Consider the following 26,191-nt stretch of genomic DNA (forward strand, 5'->3'; position numbering starts at 1 on the left):
AATTCAATTATATAAAATATATTTTAATACTTAGAACAGCTTTTTATTGGATTGAGCATCATTAATGAGCACCAGTGTCAACCTCACTTTTGCCATATTCCTACTAAAGTGACGGCATCCACAGCTATGCATGGCTGAGGTTTATGCAATGTTGGACTGCAATTCATTTCAGATGCTAGTCAATTATATAATCCACCTCTTTAACAACAGGAAGGATTCTCAAATGCTTCTGATTAATACCTCTTTGCTTAAAACTATTATTTTTTTTACCCCTAGGGTCATGATTATGTTTCAATCAGGATGGATTCTAATAACTTTTTATCTGGGCTACCATCAGGCAGGCATTCAATGTATGAGCCTAAATATAGTCCAAAAACCTGGAGTGTTTATCCCAAGATGTCAGTATGAACCCAGATGAACATATATGCTAAAAATGAGCATGCGTGACATTAAGACCTGACACACACTCACACTGACACACACACTCACGCAGGTGTCTACAGACTGTTCTCGGTTGACATCTCTCCTGAGGAAGGAACTACTTTCATGTGATCTACATCAGTCTGTTTGAAGAAATCTGGTTAGATTTTCCTAGCATAGCTCCACCCAAATCTACCTGTGTTGGTGTGCTAACCCCAACCCTAAAGCTGCATTCACATGATGAAGGTCAGTGGTAAACAAGGTGATATTTGAAATAATTTGAACCTTGAGTGCAGCACTCAGTGACAATTGCGAGCTGTGTGCAATACCAAGGGCAACGGCCACGCCAGAACAGAGCCTTTTAACCATATCATGTGAGTGCATCATAACACTTTTGCAGTGAATTTTCCTGTTTTCAAAATGTGATCTACAGTAAGAGACTGACTTTGAAGCTATCAGTTGGAGGCTTGAATAAATGAAACAATTGTGTGTGTCTGTAAATGATTGGAGTCACTGCCCTATGGAAACAGAGCAACTTTCTTAAGCTGAATAACACAATAAGGCACTACATGTAATATTATGTGTCTAACACCCTACCCTCAGTAAATCAACCCAGTCGATAGAGGGGCCCTATTAGGCTAATTCTCAGGTTAATATTTGAACTTTGTGCCTCTACTGGGACATGTCTCCATGCTTTAATGTTCAAAAGCTCTTTTCTCATACTGCCTGTGCTGCAGCTCCTCTTTTCACCCTCTGTCTGAAACCAGAGCCCAGTCTGCTCTGATCGCTTAGCTGGCTGGCTCTGTTGTGATTGGTCAACCGCTCAGAGATGTCCCGCTCCGTAGCCTATCACGTACAATGTGTTAGAGAGCTAGCCAAAAGACGAGCGAGTGTTACATAGTGATATCACTGTGTCGCGGAAGTAAACAAAGGAGTCCAATGGAGGAGTTTCAGGGGAGAGTGTGTGGGAGAGAAACTTCCTCTGGTTGGAATTGTAGCCTTTCAGACCATTTACATGCACACATACCTATTTAACACACTATAGGGAAAACCCCAAAAGGGATAATTGGGCCTCTTTAAGTAAATGAATGAACACCAGGAGTGACATTTTTGCTGCTTTTGACCACAACACTGTTACACCATACTGTGATCCCTTATTATAGGAGCATTGTGTCCTCATATATACAGTATAACCCTTGTGCTCAGATTCAGCACAGCGGGGATCGATCTATTCATAGAGCGAGTTGGCTGCAATTATGAAAACACTCGACCTTTCACTCAAGTGAGACAGCGTAGCGGGACCAGGTGGAGAAAAAAAGGAACAGAAGACAAGTGATGTTAAAATGAACATTTATAATGACTCTTTGTTGCCGTCGCAAAAATAATCTTTAAAAAACAATTCAATTATTAACACTGAAATGCTGACTTCACTGGTAGTCCACGAGTCATAAAACACAACTCACTGAATTTCTTTTACAAACACAGTACTACAGTTACATTAAATAGTCATTACCGTTAAATCTATTAATGAATAATGTTCAAATAAACTAATAATAAAAACAATGACTTTTAAAACCCTCTCATTTCCTCACCATAGTAGCTGTTGTCTTTTTTTTTTTTTTTTTACCAACAGTGTATCATTTAGAAAATATACTGCTTCTGAGATGTTCATCTGACAAAAGCAGAAAACAGACTGGCAGCATAACAATAATGGCACATGAGCTCAAACGTTGTACACTCAGTGTTTTTCAAGGGGAGTGGAAATGGGACGTAACCATTTCAGTGATCTAACATTTAGTTATGTAGGCTGGCTGCCTTTTGGCTCAGTATGGAAATATTTGGCACTCTTGCTGACAAATATTTGCCGTCAAAAGCCTTCACACGTTTGCTTAAATGGCACAAGACATTCTCCTCTTATTTCTGAATATATTTAGAGGACTTTTTCATTTTAAAAGACATATAAATGCTGTCCTAGAAAGCCCTTTAGGTAGTTAATACTGCAGACTTTCACAGATTCTCCTCGTAAACAAACGAAAGACAGAACTGTTGTCATTTATATCACAGAGAAATGTACCCAATCAACAAAACATCACTTCTCTTAGGTTGGAATATTTGATCTTATGCTGTCAGTCCATTTCTTTTTCTGAGATGGATAGAACAGAGGTTAAACGAAGTAAACCTGGAAAGAAACTGACATGATAATGGTTGCAAGGTACTGGCATGCTTTTCTTCAGTTTACACTCAAGCAAGCGTTCAACCCCTGCAGTATCGTCCAGAAAACAAAGAACAGTCTCGTGGTGTAAGATATCCAACAAATGCATGAGTTCTTGGGGATGGAGAAGGTCAACTAAGTTCATGGGAGGTTCAGAGGGTCAAAGACAAAAATGGCCTCATGTCAGGTTGGCAAAGAATCCCGTATTTTCTCAGACGAAAGGGCTCAGAAATATCCGTTTAAAGGGCGGACACAGTAGCAGGTGCTCAGTGTGATGGAACAGAGATGGTGAGGCTGAGCGAGGGACACTCAGGGAGGACAGGTTTTAAGAGAGGAGTAAGCAGTCTGTAGTTTAAAACCAGTCCTAGCCTTCTTGTGAAAGGGCTCTGTGTGGGCGGATGAATGTCCTGGACACATTTGGAGTGAAAATAAAAATAAACATATAACAACTTTTGGAATGATACTGCAATTCGTTTGGCATTCAGATGGGAAGTAGAAATGTAAGGGGGGTTTGACACAAAAATGAGAGACATTAACAAGGCCTTTACCACTCAAAGTCCTGAAACCTTGTCTTTAATTAAATGTATTAAGTCAACAAATTTCACATAACTGTATTAGGTTAGTTGAAAGCAATACTATTAAGTTTAAATAGGTTCAAGTTAATATTATTGCTTTTCAACGTTTCAGTTTTTCAGTGTCGGCTTCCTCTGTGATTATTTTTATCGGGAGGTGGTAGAGGCTTTTTTATTTCGATGGTGTCTCTCAGATCTGACTGTTACATCAGTCAGCCTCAGTACCTTCAAACCCAGTGATTCAATCCCAATTTGCCGGAGAAATTAAAGCCATTTTATAATTTGTTATTCAAAGCAAAAGTGGATGCAAAAAGACAAAGTGTACAGATCCCTCCTGGTTTAACATGTTAGTGTAAAACAAAGCCCTCAGTAAGCTGTGCTGAAGGGAATGAGAAGGAGAAGCCTTCGAGTGAGCAACAGGTGCTACTTTTCTATTTTGTCTGAGACTCCAGCCCTTTCCATCATTCATGAGACCCAACACGATCAGGAATAAATAAACAAAAGTAACATCAGAGCAACAACAAATGGCAAAACAAATTGAAAACTGTTGAACGTCAACATGGTTTGCTTCATTTCACATGACCCACTGATCAGTAAAGTGCATTTATGCAACACCAAACAAACAAGATAATGTTGACAGCGAATCGGAAGTTGCGTTCAAACAAATCTGGTTCATGACTGGCCATGTGAGGCCTACCTGACTATAGCTGAAATCAGTTTTTGACATAGATATTAACTCTACATGTATTTGACATTCCTGCCCTGAATTTACATTCCCAAGACGGATGACATTCGACAGAAATAAGAAAAAGAGTAAATGTGTACATTCATAGATTAGATCTGGGCTTTCAAGCTGTGGCATAAAAAACATTATCGGTCAGGTTATATGAGGTTCAACCTGTTAGTAGAAATAAATGCATGTCTGATATCTTGAAAAAGCAAAACACAAGGAGCCAATGCACTGAATAACATTTTCACGTTTGCTTGTTTCACATATTTAATACTCCTCACTGTTCCTAAAAATCTAAATATCTTCTCAGATGATATTTAGAGACATGATAGATGATGATCTGAGATGTGTGTGCGTCTTTTTTTTTTTTCGGGCCAACATGACAATAATGAGCTCCCTCCCAACTCACAACACAAAAACAACTTGTTTAACATGAGGTGAGTAAACTTAAGTGCTTTACATTTGACTGCATGCAGCGTTATGTCTTTGAATGTTGCGAGACACCTCGCAAATTTTTGTAATTTTTTTCCTCCATAATTTACTTTGATACCATGCAATAGAAGACGTGCAAAAAGATAACACCTAATTTCACAAACACATTTTTGATTGTTAATGGTATGTTATGAATGCTTATAACATGTTATGCTTAGTCCATGCTGGCCTATAGAGATATTTGTGAGACAGCAGTACTTAAGCCACAGGTCAAACGAACACACAAGGGATGCATGGAGTGTAAAACAACATGGATCCATAAAAATCACAATCTTTAACTCTTACTCTATGTACCTATGGGATAAAACAATGCACAAAAAAGTTATTGTCCTTTGTTTTCTTAAGTAATGTATTTGATTATCTTTTCTTAACTTAAAAGACAGTGTTTGATTGGCACTTGATCAGCACTTCTAAACAAGTTATTGATATCTAACATCTGATCGCACATCTACAATTTCAGAAGCTGCGGAGGTCTAGTTTGGCACAGGTTGTACTATGAAGTCTATTATTACTTTTACTATCTTACCAATACTGTATAGTATTTTATACACCTCGTTTTATGCTCTTGCCTTTGAGAGCATGTTTCTAATCAACAGACCAGACATCTTTTCAACTAAAATATTTTTGTATAGTTTACTTATCAAATAGCAGCATTTTCATAAGTTACAAAAAGTACATGTAAACCTATTCATTCAAAATCTTAGTAATTTCAAAGGTTCATACAACAGACATAAAACACAAAACAGGACAACATGCTACTATATTGCTTCCAATATTCTTTACATTTTCTTACTGTCAAACTAAATCATCAATGACAGAAATATGGACACCACCGGCTGATGATGAGTCATCATAATGCACAAACAAATCGCAAAGCTAATCTTAATCAGGCTTAGTTGGCACTCTCATCATCCACACAAATATAACATAGTTCACATTGTATCGACAACGCTGGACTGCATTTGGACTACAAACTAGAATAGCTACAATAAAGTACATATAGATCATATGACATGACATATTGTATTCCACAGAAATGAATTCTAGTCATTTTCAGATAAGAGGATATGCATAAAGGATGTCGTTGTTTCGGCTTGAGGTCACAAACAAGTTCCCACCTTACTCTCACTATCTTATGCATTCTGTCCTTTCTACACTTTGTTTAGAGGCTGAAACTTGAGCTAAATTTGTTCAGCTGACATATGAAGATCTATTTTGCCTCCTTTTGGAAGAAAAACAGCTCTTTCTCTTCCCCTAGAAGGCCAAAGTTCACAGTCTAAATCCTACTTGTTTTTCTTATGGAGGGAATTTGATACTTTGAGCTAACGTTGCTGGTTGGTCTTGTGGGTGTCACAGTTTTGGAGGCAGGTGTTTTCTGTGCATTTAAGCCTTGTGAACTCTACGGCCTGGGATAATATTTTCATACCCTTTTGACCTATAGTGCATAACTCCCACCACCAGCACACCACCCATGAGAAGACAAGACAGGAGGAAGGAGAAAGAGGGGGAGAGCACAGAGTAGGAAGAAGCACAGACAGGGATTAGGACACAGGAGGGATCTCAGAACGGTGAGAAACAGCAACATGCAGGGGAATAAAATGCTGAGAGAAAGAGGAAAGTTCATGAAGGGCAGAGAGAAAATTGTATTTGGCACAATGTAATGATCCGAGAGCTTTAAAAGGAGAACTCTCTGCAGTCAAGCAGTCCAGTTGCATTGATAAAACATTCCCTTGTTTTGTGCTTGTATCTTATTATATGCTAAAAACTTGGGCAGTAAAAGGTTATCGTATGCTATGATTTTAATAGTGGCCAGATTGTAGTTATGGATGACTGTGAAGCCTTCCGGACACGTGGTGAAAGGAGAGATTTCAGATAGGAAGAAAGGCTCACTGCTGCAATGCTTAGACACGAGGAGTTGTTTTTAAATCCATTGATCATGAACCATGAACCATGAAAAGAGAAGAGGCAATTCGTTAACGTTTCTTATAAACGGGAGAGGTTCTGATTTGTTTGGACACTACTCGGCACCAACCCTCACAGCCGTTCATTCAGGAAGCTGATCATAGAGCTCGGGTTGATAGGGACAATTGAAAATATGTTTCAAAGGGGGGAAGTGGACGTAATAGGACTGGAGAGTGCAGGAAAGTGTGGTGGGAATAATTTGTGGTTCACTGATCAGAAAACGTCTGCTAATTTAAGTGCAGTGCATTGGTACTGGTAAACAGAAACATCACAAGACGCTGGAGTATAAATGCTCTTGTGGATATTTATCCCTTCTGTCAGTATTGGTAGGTCTTGTTTATGTGACATATATGTGCACATTAAAATATACTCACATCCCAGCAGGGACAGACATGCTTTACATTGTGTTCTTAATGTCTCACAGTGCAGTCTTCAGAGACCCAGTGTACTCAGGATGAACAGCACGGATAGCAGCACAGAAGGAAGCCAAGGTAATCTTCGAGTGCTTAACAATGCTCTAGACAATTAGCCTCCCTGCATTAGACAAACAATTGCCCATAAAAGACAACGATGCCAAAACATTTCTGGATGTTTTATTACGCTCTCCACCCGCAGTTAGTGAGTGTTAACGTGTTATGGGAACGACAACAGGCTGTCTGGATGAACTGAAGTATCTCTTTTTGTCTTGATGTTAATTGGAAAGGATGGACCACAGAAAAAAACGAGTCCAACCCTTCTTTTCAAGTGTCATTCTACTTCCCTTTCATTGGTGTATGTGTCTTATGACTATTTGGTACCCTTAATGTAAAGGCAATATTTTCTTTGTTCACAGATATTGGTTCATACAGCTTTTCTTATCAAAATGCTTTTGTAGTGCTTTGTTCCCTTTGTTGACTGAACTGGTGAGACACTGCATTAAGGTAGCTTTAAGTTAATTCTGGGACGAAACAAGTGTATGACTAAGGCAAACATATTGTCAGGTTAATTGGCCAATTTCTTGAAAAAAAAAACCTGCATTGGGAGCAAGGATGGACTTTAAATATTAAGACTGGAATGCTTTTCATCATGAAAGGCTGAAATCAATAATTGTTCATTAAGTGAGAGGCTGGGTCAGATCCAATGGGCTACTAATGGCTGGACGACACATCAGTTGTTCAAATTAAGAGAATAGTCGCCAGAGAGATTCTGATTTCATGGTAAAGGAGATATAAACCTATAATCCTATAGCACCAAGAAAGGGTTAAACGACATATTTACGTGTTTGTAGCTGTGACTGAATATGCAAATATGTTTGTGGGAGCATTAGTGTGTTGTGTAAAATATATTCATACATTCTGTGTCTCCTCTATCCTCTCACATTGATTATTAAACCCCTGAACTATACTTGCAGACAACAACAGTGAAGTTCAGTCTGGGTTCGAGTTATACATTTCTTCACTGCAACACAATATTTGATCCCTGTAAATAAAAAATAGCAATAGGCTTATATTGTTTTTACATTCAGATCAACCTGCATTCACAGGTTTAAATAATCTATTTGTGTTTGAATGAGACCATGTCAATAAATAAAGGATGAAAGTATAAAATACCCAAATTTAGAAAGTTCAATTATGATATGAGCCAGAATTCAACATATGTCAACATAGATATGACTTTTTTAAAGAAATTATTCTTAGATTGCTTCCCCGTAGACTGAGATGACCTCAGGTGCTTGTCATAAAACCTCTACCCTGTTAACAATGCCTTCTGCATTGTATACAAAGAGCAAGGTTTGTAAAACAGCTCTATAGCTGACTGGAACTTCATCTCACTTGCTCAACTCGCCGGGAGCTGAGGTTTGCAACTGAAATAAAACCAACAAAACCCAAACAAGAAAAGGAAACAGCTATGAGGTTTTGGAGGGGGGTGAAACCCTGCGGCCTCACCCTTGAATCTGCAGCTTGGCAGTGGACCAGTTCAGCTTACGTTGATCACCATCGTCAAAAGGACTCGACACAAACTTTTAAAAAACATCAGGACATCAGTCCTAAAAACACATTCACATATCACACACACTTATCTTGGTTGTCTCCCCCACCTCCTCCTTTGTGATTCTTTCATTTGATTCTGAAATATTGAACAGATATTTGGACGCTTCTTTTTCTATTCATCGTGACTCTCTCAATTCCCTTCTATCTCTGTCTTCATCCTTTCCTTCTTTCCTCTTCTTTGAACTTTTAGCCCACCTTTTGTGGGTTGGTAGCGCGCACGCCTTGCTCGTAAGTGATCCGCTGGCTGATCAGATACTGCGCTGCTTGCGTAGCGGCTGGCGACCCTGTTATGGTAACTTTACGGTTCCGAGTACCAGGAATGAACTCTCCCTTTTTGGAGATCTGGATGCGGGCTCCTGTTAGCTCCTGGTATTCTACCAGCGTTTTCCCTCCTTTCCCCAAAATGGCACCAACCAGATTCTCGGGCACAGCAATCTCAACCACGTCCTTGGCCCCATCCCCCAGCTTCTCTGCTGCCAATAGGGAGGAGGCCATCAGTGGGGATGAAGCATTTAGGTAACCATTGGAAGCCCCTGTAGCAGCTGCTAGAGAACCCAGGGAGAATCCCCCGAGGCCCACACCCGGGTGGCCCACACCACCGGACACATCACTAGCGTAGGAGGCTAGCAGGTTAGCTGCAGCAGCAGCAGCCGGGTTGGCGCTAGCTGCGACTGCAGCGAGGACCCCAGAGGCAGCTGCAGGGTTGAGGCCCAGACCGAGGGTGTTGGTGTTGTAGCCGTAGCTGGCCAGCGTGTTGAGGGCTGAGGTGATGGCGAGCAGATCGTTGCCAGAGAAGGTGGACATGGTGGCGGGGAAGGCACCCATTCCTGTCAGGCCGGCCTGGCCCAGAAGGCTGGAGGCGGTAGCAGCGGCTGCGGCTGCATTGGGCATCACCTCGGCTGTGTTGGCGTAGGGGGAGCCGGTGGGGTTGGAGTTGGCCACGGGGCCCGAGACATTGGAATAGCTGATGTTGAGGCAGCTGCTGCTTTGAGGGTCCTCCTGGATCTTCTGTACTATGATCTCTACTGCCTTGCGGTTCTGTTCAGGTTCCCCACTGATGGTTACCACCCGCTCCTGCAGGTTGATGCCCTCTGGCTTCTGGGAGAGCTGCACCCAAGCCCCTGACTGCTCCATCACGGCTTTCACTGTGGCTCCACCCTTGCCAATGATCAGCCCAGCTGTGCTATTGGGCACAATCAATTTTGCCTGTAGAGAGAAAGAAAGATTAAAGTAGCAATAAAAGGTAACAAGGTAAATGTTTTTTAACATAAGTGGTTGTCAGAAAGAGGGATGTCTTTCACTGAGTCAGAGTACTATCCCAGCCCTAGCTTTACTCAGCTATTTGTTAATCCCCGGGGTGTAGGCTGCAGCTGCCACATGGCCTATGAAAGACTGTAGGTAAAAATAACCACATACTCTCACATTTTCCTGACCCTACCAGACTGTGGGTCATTGCACAGAGAAAGATAAGACTGGGGACCTATAAACAAAGTGTCTCGGAAGTGCCAACACATCTTCATGACCTTATTGACCGCACAGTATCTCACCTGTTTGACGCGGTCGGGGTTGACGGTGGTCTGTGGCTGCAGTATGCTGACTGGTTCAGGTTTTTGAGCGCTCTGGGGCATCTCGCGGACTTTCTCCGCAATGAAGTTATGGACGCCATTGAGGGCTTCGACTGTACCCTGTATCAGACAGACACGTTCTGTTGTGCCTATGATGAGAGAGTAGAAAGAGGACAAACACAAGTGATTAGTTACTGTAATGTTCTCTGTACTGGGCGAGTAGGTTTGAGGGATCTGCTAGGGGTTGGACTAAAAACGACATTTATATTACGATGCGCTGGTATTGAAAAATGCACCTTGACATTTTACAAAGAGACCCAATTACTGAGCCTCCATTCATACAATCAACAGAAAACAGCTGAAGGAATCGTGCTTGGTTAGCAACTCACTGGGAGGTACAAGGATTCCACTTCAATGATGCAACTCTTTCAGGGCAGGAACACTGAGACCAGCTTTGCCTTGCAGCTCTAATGGACTAAACACAAGCCCATTCCCCCCCCCCCAGGCTTCTTTCTACACCCACACTGACGACCCAACCAGCATTCCATTGCCATGGTAAAGGGGCAGAGCCGTGGAAACAGGTGATGCAACAGCGAGTCCTTTATACTTGCTTTCACCGTTTTAAAAACATTCTTCCTTTTGTATAAACCTTCCCGTCTTGCTCCCCTGAACATTTGTATCTTTTTGGGTTGAAAAGAAATGGAAACATCACTGGATCTGTTTTAGATGACTCAACAGATGGCATACATCTGAATAAGGCAAACAATAATTGAGTAAATGTAATATTAGCCATTTGAGTAAAGAGGTGCTGCTCATTATTGGTATTTCAGTCAAAAGACTTGACACAAACCTCCACATCTGTCCTAAAGAAAGATGTTTAGAACCAAAGACATGCCAACATAAGGATCCAGGGAAATCAGCAGAAGAGAGACCAGGTGTTTCTTTGCCATAGACATGCACTGTATAATGGATGTTAGTCAATGAGTCAGGTTAAGCATCTCAGGAAAATAAGTAGGAATCTCTAATTGGAATTTCTTTAGAAAAGGGCACTTGACCTGCAGTCGACCTTATTTCTAGTTTCCTAGTTAAGTTCTCGATAATAAACATAAAGGTCTACATAGAACATTCATATACAACTGCTGGAGGTAAAGTCCCTGCACAATTTACCCTGGTTCCAAGTGTCACCTCATTTATATTAAAAAAAACTAAAAAGCAGGCTATATAGTAAACCTCTTAGTGGTTCGGACATTCCATATATTTAATTCACTAGGTCCTTCCATTGTGACTTGATTAAGTTATTATCTGTTATCCATTTCCTTGTTATTTGTTTAATGATTGCTATTCTTATCTCTGGAAATAGGTAGGAAGATTTGTTGTAATTGCCTGTCATTGGTGTTTTCCCAAGTAATAGGTTAGTGGGTTCTTGTTTAGAGAAATGCCAAATATATTTGACATTTCTCTTATAACTGTTTCCCAGAAGTCACACAAAACATTACAGGACCAAACTATATGTGTATGGTTGGCCTTCTGCTCACTGCATTCTCTCCAGCATTTTGAAGGGAGATTTGGGTCTTGAAGTAACAAATGAAAATCTTCCATGTGGATTCTTTCCAGTAGTTTGAGTTGGTTGTGTTATTGATGTTTTTGCACATTTGTTCCCAATCTGCCATTGGTATATTGCAGGATAGTTTATTTTCCCATGCATGTTTTACATTGATAATACTATGTTCATCATGATGGTTCAATTGTAATATTTTAACCATCTTAGTTAGAAATTGTGTTTCCATTCCAGAGTCATACATTTTAAGCATATTTGTTATCAGTGGGTTGATTTCCTGAAAACATCTCTTTTTTTGAAAGTCAGAAAGATAACTTCTCACTTGGATGGACTTCTGGGTGAAGGGGCTTGGAGGACTAGACACGAGACAAACAGAAGTCTGCGAGTACAGGCACTTCACCCCTCTGTGAATGTTTATTTTGAGACAACAAGATAAACTTCCTATTGTTTCTTTTAACGGTGGGGGAAATGAATTATTGTGTGTATGAAATAGTCTCCTGGATAAAAACAACCGGTATTTAAAAAAAGAGGAGGTTGCTTACTAATATTTGTGCAAAACCTTATCGCACTGGAGTAGAAGATAAAAAAGAAAAATGTGGCTGATATGCAGATATTATACTTCAGGCTTAGATATTGGAATGTACTTAGACTGAGCAATATCTTTGCTCACCCTTTACCAATACAACAAATTAAAAACTAGGCCATCTTGAGTGATGCAACACGTCCTTAGAAGACATACTGCCTAGAGCAATTCTTGCTTTTTATTCACTTTTCGAGAACCAACAGTATAGCGTAAGGATGTACCTCTACTTCACTCGGTGCAGCAACATCTTTGGAAGTAAAATGGTCTTCAAGCAGTGTCAGGGCTGCTTCCAGGTCAGGTGATCTTAAAGCAGGGACCATGATTTATGACTTTTGTCTCAGATGAGACACCATTAAGTTGGTATTTAACTACGTGAATGTTCACTTCCTAAATTGCTTGCATCAGCAACTGCCTGCTGTCTCTCCTTGAAGGTGACGTATTTCATAATAAAAGCTTTGAATTGCATTATGAGTTGGCTTGTCCTCGTGTTAGCAGAAGGGGGGGGGGGGGGTGTTAGTGCCCCTGAGAACACACACCTCAGCCTTCAGCTTTCCCCATGACACCTTAATAACTCTAATCTTGGTTCTGAATTAGGAACGTTTGAATACTTCTGTCCTACTTGAGCTTCTTTATGATTCCGCGGAACAGATCATTATTTATTATATATTTAGACTGTTAGCATGTCACACATAAATTATCAAACCTAATTAGTGTCATCACATCAGCAGAAGTGTAAAGTATTTACTCAAATTAAGCTGTGATGTTTCTGTTGGAAATTCCAGTGTTAAATAGAATTACCCAGTTAAAGCAGTGGGAGTGTGCTCAGCACTCTTTGTACAATGGAGCTCAATAACAGAGAAGAAGACGATATACAGGATTTGATAAACACAATACTTGTTAGTACTGTAGGATCTGTTTATAGTTGGTTTGAGTCTTTTCATGGGATTTGTCGATTATAAGAAAAATAGGAGAAAAGCACCAGACTATACCTTTACGAAATATTTAGCCACTACAGCATACTATTCAGTTTGGCAAGTATGTATTCAAATAAATATCAGAAATACAAATCAACAAAACAACAAATACACCAAATGGTAGAGAGGCTAACCCCCTAACCCTAACCCTAACACACGAAAGTGAACTGTAAAACACATAGTGGTCGCATGACTATTAAAACCAATTTCATATGCACGGTAAATATTCACTTGCTAGTCATCAGTTACTGTGATGTACAACACCAAAGGAGGAGCTGCACAATGTTCCAACTCATGCCAACTGGTGCACGTCTTTTATCACTTCCCGTTTGAAAGAAATTATGAAGCATTATTCAATCTTGTTTACTCACAGCGTCAAAGTAAGTGATAGTGTATAACTGGAAGCATGAGTATTGTATGGAAATGCAACACAGTTCTCAGTCATTAAAAGCAAAGCAGGCATTTTGTTTTGTTGCAAACAACGAGCTATTGAGAACACAAGTTGATTGATTTGCGGTGTACTGCTTGCATTACTCATTACCCAATTGGCATCAGCCAATTGAAGCCTTGGAGAAAATGTCTGGCAACAAAGTGACTCATTAGTGGAGAAGCAGAAACTAGTTCTACCTATTGACTACTCATAACTGTTTCGGCCTAAATTGTTTCTTTTCATTATTAAAACAATTTAATTATGTAAGCGATCATTTCAAGACTATTGGCTGCTTAAAGTGGCTAGCATAGCAATTGCTAAAATGACCCTTTAAATAATAAACACTGTCCCCCAAGCTAGTGGCTAGCATAGCTGGTAAGTAGCCACTATTAGCAGCTATATTAGCCACTAGCTTCGAGGAGATGTTCATTACTTTAATGTTTTTTTAAGTTTTGCACCTCGATAAGGTTTGGGTACTTGCAGGAGAAAGAATAAAAAGTATGGCGATGAGGGTGAGATATCCTGGCTTTTAGTATGGCGTCAAACTCTTAAAACACAAAGTCCTCTATTTCACATAATGCAACTTGGTAGCGTCTTTCCCACCTCAGATTTCAGTCAGAAGTGTGCAGTCTGTATCCCTAAGCTGAGATAACCACCATATTACATCCTGAATGTTCTCAAGCTGAGCATTTATCTTTTTTTAGAAGTAAGCTGACCTACATGTGTAAAACTTGTGGAGTGCCTTTTAAATTGAGTGACCTTTGCAGATCACAAAATAAAATTGCAGCAGCTGTTTGGTTGATGTGTATTGACACATCAGATATCATGCTTGCAGATCAAGCACAGAGAGGCTTACTTTCTGATACAAAATTAGCTCCGAGCAGCACAATAATTCAGAAATCTGGAGTGTAACAACTGCTTCTGGAGGAAGTCGCTCACCAGGGAGAGCTGTTGTTCACTGAAGGCAAAGACATGAATCTGAAGGAAGTTTCCATTAGTTTGAAATCCCTGTGCATGATGTCATCCCAGACAGTAATACTGCTCTATAGGGAGAGGAAGTGTGTACAGTATACAGCGTATGGAGAAACAACTAACTGCTTCTTTTTCAGTAGTTTATTTGTTCCTTTTTGAACAAAATATCTCATCTTTAAATCTATGGTGTTTTCCAGTGTGAAGTCACATAGTGTGACTGATATTTTAATAATCATATAATAGAAAACATAGACCCAGTGTTTCTATGACATCACAACAAACTCATCTGTTCGTGCCTTGCAAAGAAACTCAATACATGTAGTTGGACGGAGGCCAGCTGCAACAAGCAAAGTTTGAGGTTTTGTTCCTAAGTTTGTGTGTGAATGTTAAACTCCCACGGCTCCCTGCTTAAATATGCGGATGTGTGTTAGTAGGTGTGAGTGGGGATGTGTGTTTACTCACTGCACGATACTTAGCGTGAATGCAAAGTATGCTGCATTTACGGGGGCACGCGTATCCAGCCATGCAACAGTTCAGATTCAACCGTATGACAAAAACCAAACCGTTACTGCCCATGTGTTAGGAGGCAGGAATGCAAACACAATTTTAGGAATAGTATGATGTCATCTCTTTTGGCCTGAACTCTCCGAACTACCAGGAACCAAATCAGAGAGAAACATTGAGCGGAAAGAGGAGGAAAGGGGAAACTTGGCGTGTGCTGGAGCAGCTTGACTACAGCTGGTAGAGGGGTCAGGTCCACTGAGAGAGATTGAAACAGGCTATTTCTGGGCCTGCCCCCCTGTCCCCTCGCTCACATACAATCATGTATCATCCACACCGTTCACTATCTCCCCTCATCCATCTCCGTCGGCCACAGCAGGGCCCAGTTGTACAGTCCCCATTGAGACCTTTGAATTCATGGTCTCATGTCTTACTCTGACACATGGGAGATGTGAGGTGGGTGGGAGTTTTACACTGAGCCGTCACAGAGAGGACTGCAGAAGAAAATGGCTGCATCGGTTGTTGTCTGTTGATTTCTCTAGTGTGCGATTGTGATGTGGTTGGAGTGTGCTCTGGCTGCCGCAGGATGAGAGGTGAGGGCGTGAACTGTGTAATGGCATTAGCGTGCCGTATTAGCCCAAACTGCAGCTGATCCAACAATGAAGAAAGGTAAATCATTAGTAAACTGCAAAAACTGAAACGTTGAATTTAATTAAATGTATTATGTGAACAGATTTCACATAACTGTATTAGGTTAGTTGAAAGCATAATATTACGTTTAAATAAAAAATATTAGGTTCAACTTAATATTATTGTTTTCAACTAACCTAATACAGTTATGCGAAATCTGTTGACATAATAAATGTAATTAAAGTGAACGTTTCCGTTTTTTTGGTATAGCTGATGAGTTAGCGAATGACTATCCTAGTCTAGAATTCAGGACAGGTTTTTGTATTACCTTGCTGTTAAAAACGTTACAGAGTTGCCCATACTTTATACAGTTTTTTCAAAGCTTTAGCCTCAACTGACTTCACAGGAAGCGACACTCTCCACTATTGTGCAGCGTACAGTAGCAGTCGTTTCATTTGACTTGTGTTGGCCAGAAAAACGACCCAATCAGATCCTTGCCAGCACCCTCTCCCTGAACTATTCTCACTCATCACTATAATGAGTAGGGGGATGGGCTGAGCAGGTGGTGGCCTATGAACACAGCCACAACCCAAAGAGAGGAATAAGGATACAGATCACTTCTTTTATTTGTTCCTAGGCTAATGAATTAGCCGTAGCTAAGAGAAATTCCGTGGAAGATAGATGTTCAGGAACATTTTTGGCACCCACATCGCATCACCATTCTTTTGCTTTCCCCAATTGCTCTTTAATTCCTTGCCACAATCCTGTCAGTGTAATATTTCACATGTAACTCACAACAGAACAGGTCCAATTCAAACCATGTTGTAGATTCTCCCTCAAGGTAGTGTATTTTGTGCTCTTAATTATTTCAAAGAGCTGACATTGTAGAGGTCACAGGGCTCAAGGTAGGTACGGTCGCCTTTATGAGTCTAAATGGAGTGGTGGAGAACAACCTATCTCTGCATTTGCTCTTAACAGTGCTTTAGGCAAAAGAAGCTTTCAACCCTTTCATTAAAAACTAAATCTATTTCTTGTGTTTTTAGTTTGTGCATATTTCAGACATCATGTGCTCTACTAACCATGTTCCTATATCTAAAGAGGTTATAATAGCAAGTTCTAAACATATATAAAGTAAACAAATACATACACTACAACACAGGGATTATTAGCTTTCATCAGTTATCACAGAAAACATGTGGATGTAATAAGCAGCGAGGCGCTCAGCACCTGTTGTTTCTCAGCAGGTTGAAGCCTCCTCTGAGGCATGAAGGACAAACACCCAGACTCGTCTACGACTCAGGCCTTTCTCTATGGAGGATAAGAGGGTTCAGCTTTGACCTGCGTATGATAGGGGTCACCGGCTGCCTGCGCATCCTTCTCATGTCGCCATTTGTGAGAGAAACTCCCCAACACAATTAATGCTCTCCATGTCCTATGCGCCACAGAAATTGTGGGGTGAATGTCAAACCCACACAATGTTCCGAGAAGAAAAAAAGGAAATACAACGACATGAAACTGGAAAACCCACGAACAAACCCTGAAAGGAAGGGTGCAACCTGCCATCAAAGCAACTTCAAAAAAACTGAAATTGCCTGTGGACTTAAAGGCTGCGTCTGACAGCTGTTCCATCTACAGTACATGCAATTTTAGTTTCTCCAGGATCTCTTGCTTATCTCATCCCTAATTCAATAAATCCAACCACTCCTCTCAGAAGCTCTTTATGCTCACCTATTGTTCATTCTTACCTGGGTAGAAGTCTTTGGATTTGGACAGCTTGATAGTGGCACCCGTCTCTTTCTGCAGTTGTACGATGGTCTGGCCACCCTTGCCAATTATAGAGCCGGCTGCATAGCTGGGGATCAGCACCTTCAGGAAGTACTCGCCCTCCTCTGGGGGAAAGAAACACAAAGTGAGAAAGGGTCACATCATCATGTACACACCATGCTTGTGCCCAACCCCCAATGCTCGAACCAGCAAAATATCTCAATTGAGACACAAAGCTTCGACATATAAGGGGAAAGACAATAAAATAATATTGAGTCTGTATTCCTCTGGTCAAGAAAAGGCATACGGGAGAAGGGTAAGGTTTGCCTTTTGAGTTTATTTTAGCTTTCAGTGCATTCACATTTTTTAGAGACTGTGACATGTTCTGTGTCCTGTCCCAGTTTCAGATGATGACCTCCTTTCCAGTTTGCAGAGGTCTAATTTTAACTGTTTTCAAGGAGTTTCAGGAAACATGACTAAATGCAAAGCCAGGTCCAGTGTTACCTATCATTTTTCACACATCTGATTTAAAGGAATGTCGAATTAATAATTAAAATGCCATCCGAATGCAAAAGGTAGCTTGTGTATTCTGAGAAAGAAAGTTACACTTAGCCGACTAAACACATGAATTCATTATCCATGCAGTTCATTTACGCAAAGACAGAGTGATCCTTCTTAATTAACAGACAGGAGGAGAACATATGGGAACCAATCCCACAGATTTGTTCAAAGGGTATACTGCCAACATGGTCTAAATCTCCTCCATTTTGGAAGGGGCTGCTGCGGCTTACAGTGGCTTGTAGCAGCCAGTGATTGACAGCCCGTCAGTTTCAAGAATTTACAGGCAAACGTGTTTTTTTGCCCCTTTAAGTTGGGAACCACAAAAATAATCAGCACTAAAGTGGGCCGTCCGGGAAAACCCTAATCATATTGAGATTGGACCCAAATAGATTTAAAGAACCTGCCTATAAATTAGAAGTAACATTATTTATAGGTGTGGAGCGGCTGTGATTCCCCACTGATATCCAAATGTTGTATCGATGACATCATGGTAAACACTTGGTACAGGTGCATTCTCAGGACTGGTTCAAATTGCCTGCATGCTGATTTCGATGCAATGACGTCATGGTCGATCCTTTTCAGCTGCCTCAAGGGTGACGTCATTTGAGGGGGCAGCGGTGTAAAAAGGCACTGTCCATCTTTGTAGGACCACATTTCTAATATTTTGTTTGTAGTACGATACAGATTTTTCGATTGCAGATGCCGAGGCCACACGCTATGACATCATGATACTGCATCCAGTGTTTTGTGGAGGGTGTCGAATGGGGGGGGGCTTGACCGGCATGGTGGTAAGAAAGACGGATGGATGGATGTGGACCGCCCTGCACTGAGACCAACCTGTTGCCTCAGTAATGCACTCATTAGATTCAGATTTGAATGAACATGACACTGTGACATCAAGGAATTTCACAGCCTACAAGGGGCTCTTCTCTTTATTGCATTAGTATTCCCCTCATGTCCCATTCAGACACCGGCTTTCTTCCGTGCACATCACCCATAATCAATGGCTCTGACAATAATGCAGATATGATTGTTGATGGAATTTCATTTTAATAATTAGTTGTGGAGACGATCCCAAATCCCAGAACATATTATACAGAAATGTGCCTGAAAGCACAGACATGAAATGAAAATGGAAATGACTATTGAAAGCTAGTATATACGTCAGGTGGCGTCATTTTCCTGAAAACATCCTAAAAAATAAATAAGAGATAAACCCGGGCATTGACATCACAGAACTATCTTTGTTATCTCTGGCTGTTGTCTGATCTTTATATATAATGACATATTGCAGTCAGCTCTCCGCTTTTTTTGCTACGAATAACAATAAAATGACCTTGGTGGAAAAATAAAGATCGTGCATGCCTGACACAGTCACATAGGCTTTTGAACCCTCACTCCTGCAACAAGATATCTGATTCCATACACACACAAATAATTTAATTTGATGCTGATTGCAGGATCCAAACATCCAAAGACCTGTTGGTGACAGACAAGACAAAACACAATGCGTAACTTTCCTCTCATCTCCAACCAGAGTAAACCCAGCAGGGAGGAATCCACGAAGATTCCCTCCATCGCCCTCACAGCCACGTTTGCTGTCATTAGTCAATAATTAATTATTTCCTAGTGTCTGAGATCACAGTAACAGGTTTTAATGGCGTCATGTGGTAGAGTAAACATGGCAATCTGTTGCTGCAATCCGCCAGGGAACGGGAGCACTGGGGCACGTTGGGAAGCAGAGCCAGTGGGGTGGTAGTTCAAACCCCTGCCTCCAATACTGGAAGGATGGTTTGGAGGAGAAACGCGCACTCTGAGCCAAATGTGTTTAGTTAAGTCACTCAAGGGGGGTGGGTCAGGAGGAAATGCCTTGTGACCGTCCTCCCTCCTTCTCACTACCCTCCAAGTACCCATTCTGCATTTCAATAGACTAACCTGCCGCTGACAGGCAGCAAGGACGATGGAACAAAAATGAGCAATAATGGACAAATGAGCCGTCGGTCTATGAAATTGCACGTAGTCTAGCATGATGGATAAATTCAACAAGTCGAGACAAAAAGAGTTCGATGCTTACCCATTCTGAGATCTGCTGTTCTCAATTCCTCTGTCAGATCGCCATCAACGCCGGGGCACAATCTCTAAAGGGGATCTGAACATTAGCCTAGGCATAGGTGCAATGGTAGTGTTGAGGAATGCGGCCAGTCGACTTTTTCACCGAGGTCTAATTCATCAGTGGGTGCAGAAAAAGAGATTTCACCGCAGCATCCGAGCCATGCCTGCAGCTGGCCAGAGCCTCAATTGTCTGAGAAAATGCTAATGCAGGCTCTCAGTGTTTTCAGTGAAAGACGGCACGCATTGTTCAAGCCTGCATCGGTTTGAAGGGGGGGGGTCTTCCCTGCCGCATCACCCTTTTCACTGCTCTCATCCATATTCATCGAGTGGCCTGTCCGTCTGCAGCAGCACGCAGGACTGACACCTCGCTCCACCAATGTGTGGCCTCTTCCTCCTAGCACGTCATGTCCCCACCCCCCGATGCCGGTCCCAAAAAATTGAATTTTCTCCTCTACTCCGCCTCTTTTGACGCAGCACTATAAAGTATGGCGGCCCATTCACTCACTTCTTTTAGCGGAAAGTGACAAAGGTGAAGTGGCTTGGGGAGCGGGCTTCAGCGGTGAATGGGGAAACATGTAGATTGACCTTCAGCGGTGGCTGGAGAGGTGTACGGATAACATAAGCAGAGGATGAAGGAGGTGGAGGAGGAGTGATCTGAGACAGCGTGCCTTACGCCACCCACCCTTCTTCCCTCCTTTCCCCCACCCCCAATTCCTTAGACGGCCATGTTTGAGAGGGCGGAGGGGCTCATCAACCATTGCAAATGGCAGTGCCGCAGAATGGTGGAGGGGGGTGATGAAGCCAATCACTACGCCTATAAATCTTACGCCGAGAGGTATCTTAAGTGACTGGATGTGTGTAATAACGGCATTGTGCACGAGTGTGTGTCTGTGTGTGGACATGGGGGGGGTCCAGCTTCAGTTAATGGCTCTTTCCAGGGAAGCTGTAAAAAGGAACTCCTTTTGTCCCCGGCTTCTGATTAGTTTCATCCTCTAATCAAACTCTAACATCGTGGCCCGTTTTGATTTGGATCGCTGGGCTTCCAGAAAATTCTACCATTCACGGAGAGATGCTATAGTTTATAGACACAGCCTCCCTGTATACTGCACTCCCCCTCACGGTCTATCTATCTCTCCTTTTCTCTCTGCTTTGCTCTGTCTTCATTTCTATCGCTCTCTCTCATTCTCTCTTTCACTGCCACCTGGCAAATTCACAGTCCGCTCACGTCACATCGCTCTGCAAGGGCACCTGTGTCCTTCCCACCGAAAAAAAATAAAAAATACAGCTCACATTCCTGTGCCAACCTTTCCATTAGTAACATTACGAGATCACACCTAATCCCTCCGCCACACAACCTTTTGGAAAGCACATGCTTGCCAGCGACATGGGGACAGATTATGGGTAATTAGGAAGAGAAATGAATGAAAGATGTTCATTCTGAGAAGAGAAGGGCAATGCTGATAAAAGAGGAGTAATTTCCCCTCATACAGGGTCCACAGCTCCTAATGCACAACGAGGGGCTCAGCTTGGAAAGAGCACAGGCTTTCTTCTCTTTGTTGTAACTGCCAGTCATGTTAATGATCAGTTCGGTAGGAATAACGTGATCAATATCAGACGCGGTCCAGAGGCTGGTGATTACAGGGACGGCTGAGGATAACCACCACTGCTAGACAGGCTGTGGGCTTTGTAATCTTACATGTAGCGCATGTAGATGGGATGGGAGGTGGTGCGTGAACACATTGCATAAAGCACAGGGTGACAAGATATGAATGAAGCATTTGTTTTGTGGAGTCTTTACAGATGTGCATTTCATGTGAACATATAAACAGCGAGCCTTTGTTTGCTTGTTTGCCTCAGTGCTATTGTCTAAATTAGCAATATATACTAATCAATAAGACGCGACGATTGGCTGCCATTTCCCCTCTGGAAATCTAATTTTGGTGAGCTACTGCATACCTTACCTAACACCAGGATTTTCGCAGGTTGCAGTGAGAGACTAAAATAAAAAAATATATAATTCTAAATGATGATGTATGAAGAAAAACATCTGCTATTAAAGTCCAATAAAACTAGAGCCTCTTGAAACTTAACATTCATTTTCAAATGTCCATCCTGTTGCCGTGACATATGACTATAATGCAAAGCTCAGACTCCATTTGCAAATGTCAACCTTAAAACGTTCAAAACACCTTAATGCTTACTAACTAATTGATTTCACTGTTATCCTGGTGATTTTACACAGACAGGATCTTGTTTAGGAGAGCCATCTGGAACACCTTTGCCTTTGAGGAAACAAGGCAGCCTATTCAGAGTAACACCATCGCCAGGACACGATGGATTGTGCAGCACCAGAATCTAAAGCTAGTGGGGCTGTGATGCAGAGACGCTTAGAAAGAACATGGAGTCTGGCTGGTAAAATGGGGTACTACCATTATAGAAATGGCAGCAGTTAGATGTGAATGATGTATCTTTAGATTTTCAGATGCAATTTCACACCGTATAGCCACTTGTATAAGCCAGATATTAGATGGGCATTTATGGTGAAGTCCGAGAAGCAGGAACACCATGTGACTTCACTGCCGTGGCTTTAGGGGTGCTAATGGAGGACATATGGGAGCTGAATCGGCTCTAAAATACTGTCTGGTGGCACAAGAGGTCCTTGCTGAAGTTACATTTCTGAGTGGACAAAATCATGCTGTCTGAAATATCGAATCGAATGGTGGGGTGTCTGGGACACAAAGACAGACAAAGCAAATTTCAGTGGCATATGGTGAAGAGACTGCCTGTTCTCTACGGACGTCTCATTAGCATTACATTCTTTATAAGTGGTCCCTATGAGCGGCAGACCTCAGCCATCACAAGCTGAAATAAGATGTACGGTATAGCTGAAATACAAGTCAGCCATCATCCCTATTTGCTGCACTCCCACATGTTACTGATGAGTAATAAAGAAAGTGTGCACACACCTCCTTGTTTATTCTTTATTGGCTGCCACCATTTCTCCTCCAAAAAAAGAATTCAGGATCATTTGGCTAAAACAGCGCTGCAGTATTTCTGTTGCTCTCACTGTTATCAGTACTCCCCAATGTTCTGTGATGTGCTTATACCATCACAAATCCTTTAATATCCTTTAATGTATTATTATCTCCTATAACCCTAACTCTAAAAAGGTACTAATTTATCAACATCTACACAGCCCTCTCTGGTGATTAGTGGTAAAGTGGGACAATGGTTAAAGTGGGAGAACTAAGCGTAATCCTTTATCTTACATGTTCTAACTTAACTTAACTTAATATGCTCAAGTATGAAAATGAAACAATATAGCTCCTGTAGCTATGTATGTAGCTATACTTCCGGGTGGAATTACCCTTTATTTAAAAACCCTGCAGTGAAATGCCATGAAAGTAAAAAAGTGTTTTGAGGTGATTAACGTTAGGGTTATACAAATAAATCAAATGATTTATAAATATTGTGCATTTATTTGATCAGGCCTACACTTCAATAGTAATTGAACGTGTTTCAGTTTGCTAATAAAAGTGTCCCAGTTAGACAGTGGTTATGGTTTATGTGTCATCCATCTTGTGTTCAATGTGTCTTTCTTTTTTCTTCCGTACAGCATAGAGATATTACGTTTTTTAGAATACTAGCATATGAGGGGCTAAGTCATTTGGATCATAATTCCAAAATGACACAGCAGATGAATTGACAGAAAGTGCCCCGCTTAACTATTATTCAATTTGCATGTTATTATGTCTGAATTGTAATTGTACCATCATAAAAAGGTGCTTACATATCAGACAGCCTAAAAGCTGGAAAAGCAAACAGGACTGGCACAAAAAGACAAACAGATGCTGAGATGTATCCTGCTGTCCAGGATCAAAGAGTTTCCTTTCAGGTTAAATTGTCCAACTTCTATTCACTGTTATTAGGCTATAAGGCATTATGAAGCTAAGTGAGAGACTGATAGGGTATGTTTTCCAAGATGACTCTTGGATCTTGCTTATGGGATACTGTGCTCAGTTCGGATTTTGATTTATTTAGGTTAATACATGTAAAGATAAAGGACTAACTTGCAGGATGTTTGACTTTATATTCAAGATGTCATAGTATGCCATTGCATATCTTTCATATGTTCTCCCTTTTTCTACTTCTGTTTTCTGTCAACAAAGGCCTCCTCTCATTGTGTTGCTCAAAATGGAAATCTATCTTTAGATCTTCTTAAAAAAGAATTAGGGAATCCCTCTTAGAGAACTAACACCATACACACTGATAAAGAGAGCCTATTACACAAGGCATCAGCTTTCCACAGATTGAAAGTGTTCATAGTTGTGAACAGAGAGGTGATTGGGTTCAAATCTCAAAGCTGACCTGAGGAGGCCACTCACTCAGTCAGACCCTGCTGGGATCTACAGCCATAAACACAGCCAAAGTGTTAACTGCACAGGTGCTACATGGATCTGCTGCATGGAGTTTCTCTGCATGCTCATATTGACGGCAGCTACTTGCACCAGTGCATGCAAAGGCTTCTACAACAACACCATCTGAGTTGGTGTGGAGGGGACACGGTGCTGCTTCTTGCTCTGTGTGTCTCTTACCTCCAGTGTTGGTGCGCTTGGTGCAGCCGGCCTCCTCCAGCGGAGTCTCCAGCGGTCGCTTGCGGGAGTCCGGGTTATCAGCCTCGGTCTGCTGCAGGCTGTGGAGGTTTGGGTTGGAGTAAATCCCGTTATGGTCCACAGCTGCTCCGACGCCACCAGCCATCATCATCATGTTCTCCCCCCGGAGCTGTAGATATATGTGCACACACACGGAGCCTCACCACCACATAGGCTCACAGCGCGCACCGCGGTGTGAACAACAAGTTTTTTTCTGGGCTCGAAAATGAAAAAATTGATGAAAATGACAGACAGCAACACCGGGGTCTGGTCTCCTCTTTTCGCTGCAGCGCGTCCCGCACAAAGCTAAATATAAAAATCCCAATGAGTGAAATGTTTAACGCGCACACCGCCGCTCCATGCTGCTCATTGTTGACGCGCAAAACAAGCCCGCGCTTCAAATAAAGCAGTTTCAGAGGCGATCAGCCGTTAAAACAAGTGCAACAGCTTCACACAGGCTAGGTCTGGAACAGAGCTTTTCTAAGTCATCTGCACGTCATGTTTCAGTGAAGTCCTGTGATAAGTGCAGCTGTTGTTATTGTTGCCTTTGTAGTGCAAGAGGGGAGAAACGGGGAGAGAGCTGCGGAGGAACAGTGCCACTGGCCGGCAGAAACACAGGCCGTGAGATCTGATCTGAAGCTACTGCTCTTCCATTTATCTCTATACAATTATTATTTATATAGTTTACCAACATCTTTTTTATATTCTTTTTTTTTATTGATTTTACTTTTTTTTCTGACCCTCAAAATAGAACTGATCAGCTCAGTGAGAACAGCAGAGGGACCTTAGTGATTATGTTTTACTGAGCACTGATAAAATGTAATCTGACCTTATGTTCAGTATTAGAATAGATTCAACTTTATTCTCATTTCATCATTGCATTACAAGTACTGGGACAACTAAATCTAGTTAGCACCCAGTAGTGGAATGTAACTAAGTACATTTACTCAATTAACGTACTTAATTTTGAGGCACCTTTACTTTGGTATTTCAAATTGTATTATACTTCATACTTCCGTTTCATTTTGGAAGCCACTTTGTACTTTTTACATTTATCTGAGAGCTTTGAAGACTTTACTGACTAATGTTATTAAATCAACAATAAAAAACAGTAATTAAAATGAGCTTCACTTTTAACACGTGATGAACAAATGAATGCAACAATATTCATAATACAGTAATAACATTTATATGATTCTGAAATGGGCCATAACGCAAAATTAGTACTTTTTATTTTGATACTTATGAATTCTGATGACAATACCTTTTACTTAGGTAACATTTTGAAAGCTGGATTTTTTGTATTGCTACTTTTACTTCAATAAAATATATTAGTACTTCTACCACTGTTAGCATCAGAAGATATATGTAATATATATGTATTAAATAAATATGACAAATATTAAAAGCTTAAGTATACAGTATGAACAGTATTAATATATATATATATATTGAATACACTATAGAGGTA

General features: G+C 41.3%; 1 protein-coding gene across 2 annotated transcripts; it reads right to left on the reverse strand.

The window, feature by feature from the left end:
* Positions 1-1,753: 1,753 nt before the first annotated feature.
* Positions 1,754-24,966, reverse strand: nova1 (NOVA alternative splicing regulator 1). Of its 2 annotated transcripts, none has more exons than XM_034153066.1 (4): positions 24,664-24,966; positions 17,377-17,520; positions 9,966-10,132; positions 1,754-9,624 (listed from the first exon to the last, which is right to left on the reverse strand). In XM_034153066.1, the coding sequence occupies exons 1-4, from the start codon at positions 24,833-24,835 to the stop codon at positions 8,605-8,607; spliced, it is 1,503 nt and encodes a 500-aa protein (XP_034008957.1). In that variant the 5' UTR covers positions 24,836-24,966; the 3' UTR covers positions 1,754-8,604. The 2 variants fall into 2 exon arrangements, with proteins under 2 accessions (XP_034008957.1, XP_034008965.1); XM_034153074.1 differs by lacking the exon at positions 24,664-24,966 and adding an exon at positions 20,031-20,314.
* Between the last annotated feature and the right edge of the window lie 1,225 nt (positions 24,967-26,191).

Source organism: Trematomus bernacchii, unplaced genomic scaffold, assembly GCF_902827165.1.
Source record: "Trematomus bernacchii unplaced genomic scaffold, fTreBer1.1, whole genome shotgun sequence".
Classification (NCBI taxonomy): Eukaryota; Metazoa; Chordata; class Actinopteri; order Perciformes; family Nototheniidae; genus Trematomus; species Trematomus bernacchii.

Bases quoted from the DNA above. Each gene is read 5' to 3' on its own strand.
- nova1 (XM_034153066.1), bottom strand. From the start codon at position 24,835: ATGATGATGATGGCTGGTGGCGTCGGAGCAGCTGTGGACCATAACGGG. The intron at 17,521-24,663 runs GTAAGAGACACA...TCTTTCCCCCAG, and splicing joins CAAGCGCACCAACACTGGAG to AGGAGGGCGAGTACTTCCTG. The intron at 9,625-9,965 runs GTGAGATACTGT...TTCTCTCTACAG, and splicing joins ACCCCGACCGCGTCAAACAG to GCAAAATTGATTGTGCCCAA.